A 16,813-nucleotide genomic window follows, 5' to 3' on the forward strand; every position below is an offset into this window, starting at 1 on the left:
GTGAACCCGGTGCTTGTATGTTCAGTGCAATCTATATACTAGAATTACACTAATGCCATGGAGCTACTGAGTCTTGTGTACACTGTTATACTCTGGTCCCTCGCTTTCAACCCTAAAATGTGGCAGGAAGAAGAACACTGACGCCACATACACTTCTGCCGCTCGGTGAGTGGTCCCCTGCAGCATGCCGACACACCACAAGCCATTTCCTTGAAGTCAATGTGGTTGTCCCTGTTCTCATCAAAGGCATTGAAGATACCTGCACAGAGATCGCACACATCGCCGGTCAAAATGCGCCTACTACTTTATTGTCCTGCTGATGTTCTGAAATTTTTGTAGTAGTGAGTTACGTCAACTAACTAAATATGTTTCAGCATGCCGCAGTGTGTACAGTTATTTTGAAAGATGCAAATAGCAGACCAATAGAAAAAAAGGAAGCTGCCACAAAAGCTTACTACAGTCAACCTCAAGGAGATCAATAAAACTCGAAAAGCATGATGAAGCAGCAGTTCAAAATTATCGAAGACCTTTAAGCTCTAGCTTTCAAGGTATGACATGATAGCATTAATGGATCCTACCTACAACCCGTCTTGCGGGCCTTTGAAAACGTAAATGCACTTGGCTACGGTCTCTTAAACAATAATCCCTTAATTTGTGCTTCAATTATATCACACGTACTCATTAGCCTACAATAAAACTACCTCGTTATGTGCAGGACCACCAAACATAGATACAATGCTTCAATTTAATCATGCCCTAAGAACATGGATGCGTGGCACAAGAGGCCTGAACTGGGATTTGAGGCTCCCAGTAGGTTTGATTGCGATCTCATCTTCCCATCTCACACAAACTGCCTTGTGTTAGCAGCCAGTGCCAACTCTATGCTATATGAGAAAGAGAGAGAGAGAGAGAGTTGTTGATAGCAGGAGATGTCTGCCTAAAGCTGAACCTAGTATGCTACTCCTGGTGAGAGTGAAAAAGAAGGGAAGGGGATGGAAAAAATGAATGAAAGAAATAGGTGGCACACACTTTCACACGCACATTATCCCACAAAGATGAGTTCCAAAGGGTCTCCATCAACCCTGTGTCACTGACGGAAGTTATAAAGGCTTTTGTAGCTCACACAGCTGAAGACCCATGGCTCGCAAACATGAGTCTAAACATGCATGCTCCCATTCAGTGTACAAGCTGAAGAACATCTCCCAGCTCTCGCAATCAGCCTAAAGAAAGGGAGTGTTGACCCCACAACAAAAACTCCAGACAAGCTCAAGTCAACAGACAAGGTCAGTCACTGTGCACCTATGTGCTGGCTGGGCAAAGCAGCTGGAAGTGGATGCAGGAGCTTGGTAAGAAGAGAAGAGTTAAAAGCAACTACTGAGCACTGCAGTGATCAACTGAAGAAAATGATTTGAGAAGCTTGAATGCCGGTCAAGGGACATGTCCAGCCAGTCACGTGGCACGCATCGTGTGCCCCATCAGCCCTCCACCTGCTGTGTTGCTGCTGTGTGTATGCATGGAACAGAGAGCAGAGTGCATTCTGCGCACCGACGCTGCGGCAGTTTCGCCGCTGCATCTTTGTAAATCATCGAAAAGTAGGATGCCAACCTGCCACCAGTTATCGTGAATGGCTCAATCATTATTGACGTGCGTCTCTGAAGCAAGCTCTAATGATAACAATATGATGTAAGACATGAAGAAAGGAACAAAAGTAATGACCTTGGCAGAGGACTGGAGGCACAGGTGGTGAAATGAGCGGGCCCAGCATCTCCAAGTCAAAGCGGCCAGTACGAGACTGAGTCTTGAGCTGCCAGTAGCGCTTCTCCAGCTCTATGATGTCCGTCTCTTCCACTGCACAAACAAAAGGCATAACCCTTTAGATTTAGCATTAACCATTCATTAACAGACATTCATGCAAAAAAAAGAAAGCGATAACAATAGACCTGGCTCCCAGCAGCTCTTTGTCAAGCACAGGAGGAGACTAAAGGTGGAGGAATGCAAATGGTTAACCTGAAGGTTTTGTAACACAATAATAGCGCCAAGGCAAAGGCAGTATGAAAATATTTGAACAAATGAAAATATATAGCAGACTGTACATTAACGTAACAGATTTATACTAAGTGAGGTAAAGGAATACAGAGTATTCAGACATTTACAAAAGAGGATTTGTCTCATCTCTCATTTTTATTGATGTATAAGAGCACCCAGAAACAGTAGCTTGGCACAGCATGTTTGCTCGTGACATGCTGTTTGTCGTGCCAATTACGCAAAATAAAATATTAAGCAACTTGAAGCAATTAAAACTGGACCAATTTAACGTACCCAGAACTGGGCAGGCTGGTTTTCATTCACACTAAAAGCACTGCAGTTACATGCAGACAATAGCAGCAGCACGCTAATGCTGACTCTCTAACTCTGTACGCCAATCTTCCTGCTCTCAGCAAAGCAGAACAAAAATGCTGTACTTCTCGCCACCCTGCGGTGAAGAGACAAAGCAACGTACTGAGCCCTCTATAAGTCTGCCCACTCCGAAACTGCTGTTAGGCTCAGCTTATTTCCCCACTGAGGTTTCGGCACATAGATTGCAATTTACATAACAGAACCGTAATTTCATTTTTGTCATGTTTAATTGCAAAAATTAAGCATTGCGTCGATATTTCTAACTCTGGGAGTATATTTAAAAAAAGCGAAAGTGGACGGCAAAAACAACAATTAATGGTGGAGATGGTCGCAGAAAACAGTGGCATATCACATCTGCCGAAATGAAATAGCATGGCAGCAGCGCGGATTTTCACAACCTGAAGAATCCCATGACTGTCACAGTGCCGAGATGCCAGTTGCTCTTCACCACCAACTCTGCTATTTGGCCAGGTGGTGCCAGAAATAGCACATGCAACTTAAGTGGCTGTGGAAGCAAACCCAGCTACCAACAGGCCAATACTTGTTAGTGCGAGAGCATTTGAGGGTTCATGGAAAGAAATCCTGGTGTGGGAGTGATGCATAGAAATGGAAAAGAGTGCAAAAATAACAGCAGGAGTGATGACTAAATGAGAGGGCATTTCAAAGAACTGAAGAAGGAAGAAAGAGGTGATGCAAGAGAGAGGAGAAGAGAAGGTGCGCTGGCTTACAGCACACATCAGACGGGGAGGGAAGAGAGAAAACAGCCGAGAAGTAGCAAACTATTCATGCCCCTCGCGTTCCCATCGAATCGACCATCAATCGCCGCATGTTTTATAACTTGAGGCCCATCAGTGCTCTTCTTCGACTTCGTACGCCATTCCCGTCTTGTAGACACTCACAGTGAGTGACTCCAGCCAACGTCTGGTAGAAAGTGGGCGTCTCCAGATCATTTGAGAGGGTCACCGACGACGGTTCATTCAGAAGCCACCTGGTGAGGGAGGTGGCATCTGGATGCTGCTCAAGCCATTCCTGGAACTCCTCAAATGTCACCTTTTCACTCTGGAAAACAAAACCAGTATGTTGTGCACCACGACATCACACAGTCCATCACCAATGATAAGCCCTGCAATACAAAATTAGAAAAGAGAAAACCTAAGGGTCTCAACAAATGCATAAGGACCTGCTAAATTTCAGCCTTTCCTCCATCTTTAAGCCAAGCACTCTGCAAGTCTTCCAAATGCACAAACCACAACCGTGTCCAGCTTCCCTTAGCTACACGACGGATTCAAACAGAGAAAATCAGTAACAAACATACTGATCAGCAGTGTGCATTCCTCTTATTATAAGCCTCATGTACTTCGCCTTTTTTCATTTTGGGCCACACAAGAAGCTTCTGGAACAGCGTTCTCAGCGAAGCGACACCAGGCTATCCTAGAACCCTTCCCGACTGAAACAATGCAAAAAAGTAGGGAAACAGGGGCCACACCTCAAGAAAGCAGTCAGCCACGGCCTCTGGAATGAAACCACCATCGCAGGCAAGCACCAGCTTGATCATGTCATTTTTGTGGATGTGTGTGCCTCCTTCGTTTGCATACAGGTTGAAAATAACTGCAATCACAATGGAGAAAAGGGGGAGGGGAGCCAAGAAAGAGCAAACTTTGCAAACCTCTCTCTCTGACAAAATATTCTGATATCGCAAGCTCTGCTTCCCATCACAGCGTCCATGCCCAGCAGATGTTGGGCTGTGCCACAAAAGTTCTGTCTTTCGAGCGTCGGGTAGCAGACATAACTGATGTGCTTCACACTGGAAGCTGCCAACACTCTACATTATATTACAGAGGAATATCAAACAAATGTAAAGGGTAAAGTCATGCAAACCATGCAAAAGAATCACGCAGCTAAATGACGATACAAAGGTGTGCGTAAGGGATTTAAAAAAAAGTCAAGGAATGGAACAAAAAAATAAAAATAAAAAGCAATGAACCAGTAAGTACAACAGTGGTTCAACACAAGCTCAACAACATGCCAGGAAAAATGGGTGCAGATTAAGCCAAACGAAAGAGAAAGGGAAGTAGTCAAACCAAGCAGGAAAATTGGACAGAAGCGAAGGGAGCTACGAGAGACAACAGAGAGAAGGGTTGGGAAAGAAAAAAAAAAATGGCACAGAAGGGAGAAGGACGGGCGCAGGGTGAATGGGCAGTGTTGTGACGATACACACATCGAATGCGCTCCTCGCGGGTGCCTCGTGTGAGTAGCACCAGGCCACAGAGGAGGTCCTTGAACGTGATCCCCTTGCTGGTGCCACCACATGCCTGGAAGATGTGCTGAGCACAGTAAAAAAAAAAAAAAAAAGATATGGATGCAGGCCTCAGTCAGGAGAGCCAGGAAGCCCTAATGAACACACAAGAAGCAGCTGCATAAATGTTCTCCCCTGAAGCATGCAGCAATTCAATCATTGAGGAGGTTTTCATCGAAACAACCACCAGAACAGATTGATGTCACGTTCCATGGGTACAAAGTGCCATCAGTGACCACTCTAGGCAGTTCACAAATTACGCTAACATACCAGCTCGATTTTCTGGACTCTCAATATCCACATACTCAAGAAATGCAAACAAAGATTTCTGAGGAACTACAGCCATTTGCTGCAATCAGTTCAGTCAGAGAAAACCACAGCAGAGGAAAGAGAAAGACATGATCCAAATAAAATAAAACTCTCGCCTCAGTTACACCCACAGCTGCTATGCATAACGAATTATTTTAGATGGCCTTCACAGTGCTGATAATTTCGTAGGCCAAATTGATAATTTTGCGAACTATTATCATGACTTGGGCTTTCTCATTATTCATTCCCAAGGTGTTCTTGCATTCCTCAACACACACAGTTGAACCGACACTACCCAGAGCTGGTGGTCCAACTTTAAGAGAATTCACCAAGGTAAAGGTGCAGTAAATTAATAATAACAGGGGAATTATCATGAACAGAAACAATATTTGTGTGAAAGCTGCACAGTTCACTTTGTAACCATACGAGTACACTTGGGTCAATACTAAGAAGTAGCTATACTCCCTTATTATTAACGAGAGGACTAAAAAAAAAAAGTTTTTTTAGCATCTTGGTCTGTTCCTCTAAAAGATTCTTATTAATATTTCTTTGAAGCTCCTTTGCACACAATACAAGCTTATGAAGACTTTAAATGTACCAATCATGAAAATATCTTTATTCATCATTTTCAGTCTTTAATTCGCCGTAGCAATGGAGCTCCATTAGCCATGACGTTTTAGGCCATAGCTGTATGATGAGAACTCTAGGGCAGGGAAGCCCGTGCTACGGAGATTAATTTCCAAAAGGCATACCAGTGACTATTAATGGCTGTGCACGTTAGCAAAGATATGTGCTTAACTGATAAATGGGCCAATTTATTCAGACCACATGGTGAAGCTTAGCTTTCTGTACTCACAACAGCCGTGTTATGTCACACTGTTGACAGATGCAGCCACACACTGCTGCACAATTCAATTCGCTCAAAAGTGGCCACACAGTTTTGCATGAATAACCTGCAGCAGTATGAGTGAATGTCTTGTGAAAGAACAATAAAACAACTGATGAGGACTGGCTAGATTGATTCGGCTCCAAACACTGTAAATATGAAGACGAAAAGGCAATTGTCTTCTAGTTGCTTTCCAATATTACTGCCATAAGTGTATTGAAGGTGACCACCTGGGTTTGATTCCCCCACTTCCCCTCCCCCCTTAAATCTTACACCATGATGTACGAATCGCCCCACTTCCTCGCCGAGCTCGACGCCAGCCTCGACGTCTAAGTTAAACTTTCTCTTACAAACACCTATCAGGTTAAAAAAAAAAAAAATCACGGTGTAATGAGGTACGCCGTCCCGTTTTGGCCCAATATACTAAGTATGTAATGAGCCAGGAGCTGTTAAAGCTTATAACTACTGCCATCACACACACAATAATAATAAAAAAAAAAAAACCTTAAGATTATGCACACCTACACACAAACCATGTATGTTAGCAATTTTGCTCGTAGGGGGCAAAAGCATGGTTGTGATGCAAGTAAGGTCCTCTGTACCTATGCCCCGTGAAATTGACCAAGCCAAGCAGAAGCAAGACAATTAAAAGTGGTGGTTTAGTTCCTCCTATTTTTACTATGTCTGAGATGAGACGCACAAAGAAGCAAATGAGACACCTCTGCAAGGAAAGCCAGAGGAACTCAATAGTTTGAGGAATGCCTCCCCCCTCCCCACAATCATTCATTCAGTTCACAGTTTCCCCTTCCTAAAGAGCCTTTTCTGAAAAGTGCTGTACACAACACAATGTTTACCAAGTATTAAGGTGAACAGAGCTGCCTTCAAAACCATGCCTCAATCAGTGCTCCCGACGTCACAGTTTCTATGTCTTACGTACACATTCACTTTTGTCAAACATTCTTTAAAGTACAGCCTAGTTCAACATACACAACATGGCTGTACAGTGGGAAACTATGAGAAGGCACAGAAGAATTGAAAAAAAAAAAGAAAAAATGGGGGCAAAGGGGGGGGGGGGGGAGAGAGAGAGAGAAAGGAAATGAACGCCACGTGCTGTCTCCAGATGAAGTCTCATCATTTGTGTAACGGTTCCTGTTTTATGACACATACAGACCATGAGGAGACTTCGCAGTGAAGTGTAGAGCCAAACTTGAGGATAAAAATATGCGAGATTACATTCACAGCCGAGATAAGTTACTACAGTCGCACTACAACAACAGATAGCTTGCACACAAACCAAGAAACGCAATAAACAAGACAAGTAGAAGCAGTGATAAGACCTGTACAAACTGCAAGGAAAAGGTACATAGGATAGACCGTAGACTAAAGGTGCACTAAAGATGGCCAAATTATTGTGAAAGCAAATGAAACCTCAAGCGACACTGCAAAGAATAGCATGCTACAGTTTCAGAAGGCATCTGCTCCGCACAATTACTATGCAGCGACATCGCATGTCTTCACATGAACAAATCGAAACATCACACAACAAAGATGCTTTGTTGCAGATAAGATTAACACAGTACTGCAAGAAATGCAGAGTTAATGTGCCTATTCTGCTTCATCTCAAGAGAAAGGGAAAAATTCTAGAGGGCACTTTGAACCACTAAAGTGCGATGAGGCGAAAGCCATTATAACGCGGTGGATCATAGCTCTCCACTACGGCAACTCTAGCTCCCTCTCTTCTTTCACTCCCATTTCCCCCCTTCCTTTATGGCACAGTACACGTGTCCACGAAGAATTGTGACAGATAACGCACCTTTTCTTTCCTATAAATCAATTTGAAATGCCGCTGATGCCTGCTGTACTAACGCCTTCTAGACATCTGAGTCTGCTTCTGTTTGCTGTGTGATGCGACATTCAAGGAAGTGGCAAATGAAAGGCGCCACACGGACGTCTGGATCGGACACCCGGCGGAGTCAGCTTCGTATATGCATGAATCGCCTGGTATGTCATGACCAGTCGCGACAGTACATCGTGTGCTCCTTGTCGAACACGACCAGCCTTCTATTGAACGCATTAAAGTTCACCGGTGTTCTATAATTCGTTTACAGGAAAGGAAAGGCGCAGTATCTGTCACTCGCGGAATCCCGCTATCATCCTCACAGTAGGCAAGGGGAATAATGATGAGCATTTCACGATCCACAGCGTGGCGCAGTCTGTTAAAGCGCTTGGGTGGGGATCCCAAGGATGGAGGTTCGATTCCCAGTGGAGATAAGATTTATTTATTTATTTTTAACTTCACGTCCAGTCATGGTCAATGACACCACCAGGTCATGACGTCCCAATCTTGCAATATCCCACGGAATCTCACAAAGAAATGTGACAATTCCGGCAAACCGACGACAGTATAAGCCACTGAAGGCTTTCACCTTAAAGATCTTGCAACTTGCGAGCAACTGAAGGCACGAGAGGAGCTCAATTATGTGAGAAATTCCAGCGTTGTTTCACAACTATTCACTGTGAAAATGCCAAATGAAGGCTTTTCACTGAAGGCTTTCACCTTAAAGATCTTGCAACTTGCGAGCAACTGAAGGCACGAGAGGAGCTCAATTATGTGAGAAATTCCAGCGTTGTTTCACAACTATTCACTGTGAAAATGCCAAATGATGTGATTGAACAAAAGTAAGGTGAAGATATTCCCTAAACATTTTGAAGAACTGCTCTTAAATAACCAATTAGACCAAGAGCTTATAATTAGCCAAGGGGGGGGGGGGGGTGTTAGAACATCCCCTCCCCCCCCCCCACTTCCCCTCGAAATTTTCTGAGCCCAGCATCCCCACCTCCCCCTTCCCCTTCCCATTTGCTTTCTGCTTTTTCCTAGTCATTTTCTGCCTTTTTTTTTTCCGAAAAATTTTTTTTCCCGGTGGCATACAACACCATGCAGAAAAATATTTATGGCTACGTCACAGAACTAAACCTAATTCTTGAACTTTTCTTGGCCTTTTCATTAGACGCAAACAAAAATTTTGAGCACATATCTCAACGAAAAACAAATTTATAACTTGATGGATTATAAAACTTGGTGCCTTAAATATTGTACTGGTAAATAAGCACATATGCCAGGAAGTTTCTATGATAAACTGTGCCCTTATGTTGCCATTGCCTATTCATATAAATTACTTTCACCACAACTTAACACCAAAAGTGAAGCAGCAGTGGCTTCTGGCTTGTTTGTGAAATATCTGAGACAAGTTTCACTGACTTTGTGAACCTTTGAAATATTGTAACTCTTAGGAAACCTTTACAATAACCTCCAACCAGAGTTACATTATATAAAGAAGATTACCACAACTTAGTTAAACTATCCGCTTAGCACCTTCATCAAAATAACCTTTATTCAATGCTTCTACAAAAGCATTTTTTTTTTATTCCTTGCAAACACAAGCACCAACTTGAACGACAACATCAAGGCTATGAACGAGGTCATCCTTTTGCTTGAAAAAATAGCTGCCAGTACTTCCAAGGTGCCACAGAAGTTCTTCTCAAGCAAATAAAAAAAAATTTTGCCAACTGCAGATTTTAAAAACAAATATACTAAACGTTAACAAGCGTGAAGGCCTGCTTACCTCGGCTAGCTTGAGTGGTACAAATTCACCAAGCACTTCTTTGATGAACGCTTGCCGTGTGATGATGCCACTAAGGTTCGACGCCCTTTTGAAGGCATCCCGCAGCCGCTTCAACTCTGACTCAGTCACTGCACATCAATGAAGAAAAGAACATAGGCATGAAACTAGCAGCATAATATTTTACACTTTCTGCTTCTCCACAAAAAATACAACATACCAGGAGATACATCAAGCTCTGCCATTGGGGGAAAAAAAAAAAAAAGCTTCTAAACTAAAACAAAAATTATCTACTAGCTAGCAGCTTCCAAATTACTTCACAGAAAATGGACTTAACTCTAGTGCTCCCTTGCAGAGTTAAATCCATCTGCAGACAACAAAGCCTTCCTTCTCTCTCTTGATACAGGTTGTTACACAAACCTTCAATTCCACTTTGAGACTTCTAAATGAAACCATTTTCTCGGGAGGCGAAAAGCAAGACGCCTGTGTTCTGTGCGTTGTCAGTGCATGTTAAGGAACCTCAGGTGGTCAAAATTTCTGCCGCCCTCCGGCACAGTGTCTCATAGCAGTCCCTTTGGAATGTTAAACCCAACAAACCGAACCAAGCCGAATGAAACCATTTAACAACTTTAGAGAAACTGAACCGAAGAGAATACATTTGACCTTAAAAACTGCAAGCCACTTGTGAAGCCAACTGATATTTACCCACGCACAGATACCTTCAGACATGCTGTGGGAACAAGAAATGTGGAAGGAGATCCACAGCTCAAGATGCTGAAAACGAGTACCGCAGCAGACTGTACAGCTTCACTCAATAAGGGAAAGCAGCCAGATGCTTTTCAGGGTGAATGTCAGTCATTTCTCTCCTGTTTGAGTTCAGATTTCATCTTGAAACCCCTTTTTGGACCTACCATCGGTATATGTTAGCGTCAACATACACAGATACGCAGGGGCGGCACTCAAATGCTTTAGCCCTCTTACTCGTGCTACATTTTTATCGATAAAGCATGCAGCTGCACCATCGACAGTTCTCTCAACAGTTCTTAGTATACAAAACAAAGAGGCCACCTGGAGGTGCATCTACTTTTCCAGTAGGCGTGAGTAAGAAAAGGGACAAAAAATACCACTCTAGGTTTCGAGTCTTCAGAGTGGCGCGGCCGCACCCACGTGACTCTGTGATGTCACACCCCATGTGACACTAGGGTGAGAGCTGGACTACCAACTCAAGCGGTCGGCGTAGCGGAGTCGCAGCCATGGTGCAGCGCGTGACGTCACACCCCACGCGACACAAAAGCGAGAGATGGGCTGGCAGGAGCTGCCAACTTGGGTCTCTCGTTTCACATGGGACGGTTATGTCAAAATCAGCCTGCTAGGACCCTGGCATTCACGTTACCCCTATAGGCCACTAAGGCATGTTCATACGGCTTGGTTAAAGCGGGGCTTTATATGTGGGCTGAGGAAGAAGAAAAAAGAGAAGAAGAACGCTCTGTCACCCGCAGCTAATGCTTTCGCTCAATATTTGGTTCAGCAGCAAACCCTTGTAATTGTTTGAAATTGTTAATATCTAAGCACAGTATATATTCTGAAGGTTAAAGAAATTCTCTATCAGATAATCTCAAAATCAATTCTTTTTCAGAAAACAGTCTCTCCTTACCTCAAGAGCAACGAAGCAATAACCCAAAGCTCGCTTATCCATTACATGACACATGTAAACGTATACTGAGGCACCATATACTGTTAGCCAAGTAAACTACAACACCTGAAAACCTAAGGCAGGAATAAGACAAGCAAATAGGTACAGGCTTGAATAAAAGGTATACTGCACCCACTAAAGCAGCCGAGATAAGGACGTAACGACAATAGGACGTGCATTTTTCATGCTGTCAGCATAGTAAGCCAATCACTGCACATCTATTCCAAGAAAGCACTCCAGCAGTTTAGCCAAAGCACCCTGCCACCATCATGGATGAGCGAACAGTTTACAAGAACATTTTTTAAAAGAAAGTACAAAGACTGATGACGTGGAACAACTTGTCTCTTAAATCATACACATACACTGCTATTACCAGTAATCGGCCTCTTAAAAAGCATACTACTACCAAGGATTACTTTGAGATACAAACTAGTTCAGCTTAGTGTAGTTTATAGGGTTTACATTCCCACAACAGCTTGGGCTATTCCCTAGAACACCATAATAGAGGTGTCCAAAAATTTCAACCACTTGGGTCCTTCAATGTGCATTGACACTGATGGTGCATTTGGTTGTGGAGACGAGAGCAGAGGCGCCGAGCAGTACAGAGCAGTACAGGAGCATGCCGAGCAAGGGTATAACTGTCCTCCCATGGGAACGTTCTCTACGTGTCGAGAGTTGCCATGTGACTTTTACACTCTCTTTAGACGAGGGAGCAGCCGGGAGTGCACTCGGGTGCTCTCAGCGGAGGAAAAGTCCTCCTCCTCTACCATTGGAAGCCAATGATTCTACTCCTGCTTTCCCACTGGAGGGCGCCTGCTTGCCTGAGAGCACTTTCGAAGTGCTCTCGAGTGCGCCTGCTCTCCCACTCGAATTCGCCATGAGTGCACACTGAATGTGCACAGTACAAGGGCGTGTAGTTTTAAGCTCCATCAAAAAAATGGACACTGCGTTCTTGCTACGTTACTTAAAAATGAACAGACATATTTTAAAAATATTTGCTTTAAGTTGCAGCAGTACACAAGGTTAGCAGGAAGCACACTGTCAAGGGAACTGAAATTCAGGAAACTGCAGTAGCTAGATTACTCCTTGGCAAGAATTAGCAGCTCGTCTAAATACATTTATTACTATTATAATGATCTGGAAATTGCAGTGGCTTGATTACTCCTTGATGAGTATTAGCAGTTACAGCCTAAATATATTTATGACTATTTTAATGAGCTCACCCAAACACCAAACAAGAAAGTTACTTTCCCCATAATACACAAAAACCAGTAACAAGAAGCTTGTATCAGTTGAAAGTATGGCCACAGCGATGTTTTGCTCAAAAATGCAAAATTAAAGCTTGGAAATGAAAGCTTCAAGTCGAATCAGAAGAAATTTCACTAAGCAGAGACTTACATATGGCTGTGCAGGAGAACTTCACCAATGCAAGTTATTCAGACAGATATATTAACATAAAGATGGTATTTAGAAAGCATTTACAGACATTAATTGCAAAGAATAAAAGCAAGTCAGATTCCACTGCAAAGCGTGCCATAGAAGTTTTAAAACAGTAGCTATGTCAGGAAATGCTAAATTTGTTTATTTCTCGCATGAATGCCAAAATGATGTCTAATGGCTTTGCCAGTCGGTAAATCCGGGTAGCTATGAAAAAAAAATATAGACATGCAGAACGTGAGAACCTGTTCTATTACGCAAAACCGTGTGCCAAGCAAACTCCAACCGATCACACCCTGTACACCAATACAACTAAACGGGCTATTAGAAATTCTAGCATCTCGTGTGATGCGCCAGTCCAGCTCGCACTGAGCAATCGTAGTTTTACGAAAAGCTTCAAATAATGGCCGGTGCGTTTCAGCAGCCGCTTTTGGAAGTGGAAACAAACCCTCTGCAAGAGATGTTACGCAAGTAGCCTAAATCATCCATGGTTTCATGTTGCGCTCCGACTTGAACGGCGACAAGCAAAAAAAAAAAAATAAAAAAAAAATCACCCTGATAGCTGCTGAGGAGAGACTGTGGGGGCGATAAAGGTAAAATTAGGCTAGCAGATAAATTAACATCGACTCGGCCATTCAAAAGACCGTTTCAAATAAACAAGCACCGTCACGTAAACCGCCAAGAGCTGAACGAGTAAGTTAAAAGGCTAGGTAACGCATCGCCCCGAGGCCATTTAAACGCTGTAGCCTTCGGGAGGAGGGAACAGCTGACAGGAACCGAGAACATGACTCCACCTCCAAAGCAAGAAACGTCCTCAAGCACAGCCATATTTTCACCGGAAAGAGGCGACGAAAGACGCCTGAGGGTGTCGATATTCGAACCCGAAGCCACCTTCCGCAGATACAGAGCCTCGGAAGGAAAAATAAAACACAACAGAAAAAACAGACGGACTGAATGAAGGAGTAAACAATCATGCAATAACGAGCGCGACATCGCAATCCAAGCGTGTTTTGTCGATTATAACACAAATATGAACTCGCACGTGGTATTCCTTAACTTGAATGAACGTCGCTGGCAGTAGGAAGGTCACATTCACACAATTTTCCCTAAAATTGCCGTCTGATTTCGACAAGCAATTTAGGCTTAACATCACCGAGGTGCCACTCCATGGACGAGCTGTTACCTCTTTTGGAAGCATCTTCATTGGTAATTGAACAAGGCTTCGAGTCTCTAGCACCCATGGCACACCTCCTTTTCACGGTAACGCCATAGCGAAGTTTCTTGCAGTCATTTGAGCAGAAGGAATGCAGAGCCACTACCACCGTACTCCAAAATGCTAGCCATGCTGGTTGGTCACATGACTAAACACACGAGTGTTTTTGGTCAGGTGAATGTTCGAGTTCTGAAAGTCAGCAAAAGATGTCGCGAATTATAACTTCATCATCATCAACAACAAAAATTATGCGCATTATAATTTCTTCTTGCTAAAAACTAATACAATAATTATTTAGTTCTAGGCATAAATATAATTTAAACACTGCAAGTTATGTCTAGCAACAAATAATGACCATGGTAGAAGAACAAATGGTAGCGTAACTCCCATAGAAGCCTGCGTGTCGACTCTGAGCGAGGCTTTAGTTTCCCAGCGCCCCCTGCGAACTGTGAGGCACAACAAACACGTGACGTTGCTTGTGACGTCACAGGGACGTACTTTTGGCGGGGAATTTGATCGTCTTTTTACTTATGAACGAAAAACAAGGCCAACAACGACGGAGGCAGAACGATGCTCGGATAAGGCAGAAAAATGAACACCGTAACTGTTCAGCTAACTTGACTTGACATGGATTTCTACAGTCAAGTTTTACGTTAACTGAAATGTTACGGCATCATTAACCACCTTATCATAGCATCGTTCTGCCTCCGTCGTCGTTAGCCTAGTCTTTCGTCGCGCGTCATGTAAACGCATTCTGGGGCTTATTTCTTCGGGCACGTTTGTGAACAAGGGCCTTCAAGTGAATTCGGCAAGCACATGGATAGAATCACATGGCTTGAGGCATTTCACTAAGGGCATAAATGAGTGAAGCTGTGCTGCATAGAAAGCCAGGCTTTATTAATTCACGATTACTTACATAGACGCTTCACGACAATGAAATCTTTAAGTGTAGAAAAGCGAACACCGCTCATTCGTCACGGTCTTCATGAAATCCTCGTGATAACAAAATGACCTCAGCGTAGGTCTCCTAACGAGACGCGGTGAGATTATAAAAGGGTAAAAAATCTTGCTAACAAACAAAGTACATATCAGTGTCAAAGAACAACAAAAACAAACGAACGGAATAACTAACGCTAGCGCTAGACCGCCAACCTGTAAGAGCTTAGGTAAGCAATTCAAATTGGGATTACTAGTATGTAGAAGTTAATGCGTGTGAGAAGTCAAAATATCTACGATATAGCTTTGCTCCAATAAATCTCGCCTTGTTCATGATTCCATTATTTTACTCGCGCTTCATTTGCCACTGAGAGGAGTCAGTGTGAGGTTACAAATTTACAACTTAAGCATTTAACATGTTCATGAGAAAGATCCCATTGAAAATAGGAACATCACGTTCAGCGAACGTTGGTGCGGTAATACGACGCAGTAAGCAAAACACGCAGCAAAGGGAGCGGAACGGAAGGCTTTGAGCAATGCGACACGCATCTTGGGGGCAATAAAACCTCACCTTCACCGTTCAATTAAAACATGCAGCGATACGCCGCTCATGCAGACGTGTATCCGTAAAACAAGCCACCACTTTTGCGACGTGCCTGGGAGGCCGAGCCAAGCCGCCGAGCTGTGACGCAGCATTGTCCCATCGTCCGGAAATGCGCACATGCAGCGGCAATCAGTTTCTCATCGAGCACACACAGTCTTCGCTTTGCTGTAAAGCTCTACCACAACCAGCATAATAAAATACTGACTGTTTGTTACAGATAACCCACTCTGTACGCAGCGCGCAACGATGAACGTTGAACCGGGGCTGATGACGCACCCATCCCGCGGATGAAAGAAGCTTTGATCTGAGCCATATCTGAGCTAGCCCAACTACGCAGCGGATAATAAGTGGCCGAGAGAGGCCGTTAGAAACAAGTTAAAATATTATTAAAAATGTGACACGTTTTTTCTTACGCAAGAAACAAAAACTGCATTCATTCCTGAGCGAGAATATTATGTTTACTTTCTAGTTCTTTGGAGTTCTGGCAGATCTTATTTTCTGTGCGCTAGTAATTTGCCTCACAGTTCGCAGGTGCCCTCATCATCGAGTTGATGCCGCTGGCAGTAGGCAGCTGCACGCGTTTTCTTCCAAGTTGCGCGACCAGTTGTACATTGAACTTGTAATGACTACTGATGGTGATGATAGCTCTTTATTATACATGCCGCGAAACTTTGCATTAGTTCACTTGCGATTTTTGGAGGTTGAAATCTCTGGCACTTGCACTACAGCATAACTACAAGTATGAGCTGCCTGGTCACGAGGACATTGCTGTCATGAGGAGGCTCTCAATATCACGCTTTCCATTTCTAAATCTCTGCTGATTGCGTATTACGACCCCAACATATGGAGACTGTCAAAGACCAAAGACGCGCATTGTAAGTTTTGTATCCCCTCACCTTACGATTCACCAGACCTCAAACGGCAGGAACGCTAGTGCGCCTACCATTCCGAGAGACACACTTATAACATTGCAGCGTGTCATGTGGAAGTGGCACTTTCTATGTATCTCCCTACACGCTCGTATTGTTTCCCCGTATGTTTCTGGTGTTGTGAAAGTCTCTACCGATCGATATAGTTCCGCCGCCCGGCTACTGAAACCTCGGACGACGGCATCTACTCTAGTGCTACCCTCCAACTCAGCGTCGGGGACCCAAATAATCGTGTTTTGCCTATCTGGGTCTGTTCCTTCCACCCGCCCGGCAAACTTGTTTGCTATGCGACTAATCCTGTTGTTTTGGAAGGCTCGATCGACAGGCGTCCAAGACAATCCAGTAAATGTGCTGTCTTCGGTTTGCTTCAGAGAATGCTAGGGCTATTGTCACCTCTTCCGACGTCCGGATGCATTTGGTTTCGTATATGAGCTTGCCTAGCCAGTGTCGTCGCTAGGCTCACCCGCACCCGCTGTGCAGAGGCTGAGGTTGA

At 43.8% G+C, this 16,813-nt stretch overlaps 1 protein-coding gene across 3 annotated transcripts in view; it reads right to left on the minus strand.

Annotated features, from left to right (window-relative positions):
* Positions 1–14,030, minus strand: part of Usp32 (Ubiquitin specific protease 32) — a 67,808-nt gene extending 53,778 nt beyond the window's left edge. For 2 of the 3 annotated variants that reach the window (XM_084598825.1, XM_084598824.1), the window contains exons 1-7: positions 13,822–14,030; positions 9,512–9,639; positions 4,616–4,721; positions 3,884–4,005; positions 3,297–3,456; positions 1,717–1,848; positions 152–259 (exon numbers count right to left, since the gene is read on the minus strand). In XM_084598825.1, coding sequence (XP_084454951.1) covers positions 152–259; positions 1,717–1,848; positions 3,297–3,456; positions 3,884–4,005; positions 4,616–4,721; positions 9,512–9,639; positions 13,822–13,879 — 814 coding nt within the window. In that variant the 5' untranslated portion in view covers positions 13,880–14,030. The remainder of the gene's footprint in view (positions 1–151; positions 260–1,716; positions 1,849–3,296; positions 3,457–3,883; positions 4,006–4,615; positions 4,722–9,511; positions 9,640–13,821) is intronic. The other variant, XM_084598826.1, reaches the window with a different exon arrangement.
* Positions 14,031–16,813: the final 2,783 nt, after the last annotated feature.

This window comes from Amblyomma maculatum, chromosome 3, assembly GCF_055883805.1.
Source record: "Amblyomma maculatum isolate TAMU_Amacu chromosome 3, ASM5588380v1, whole genome shotgun sequence".
In the NCBI taxonomy this organism is placed as follows: domain Eukaryota; kingdom Metazoa; phylum Arthropoda; class Arachnida; order Ixodida; family Ixodidae; genus Amblyomma; species Amblyomma maculatum.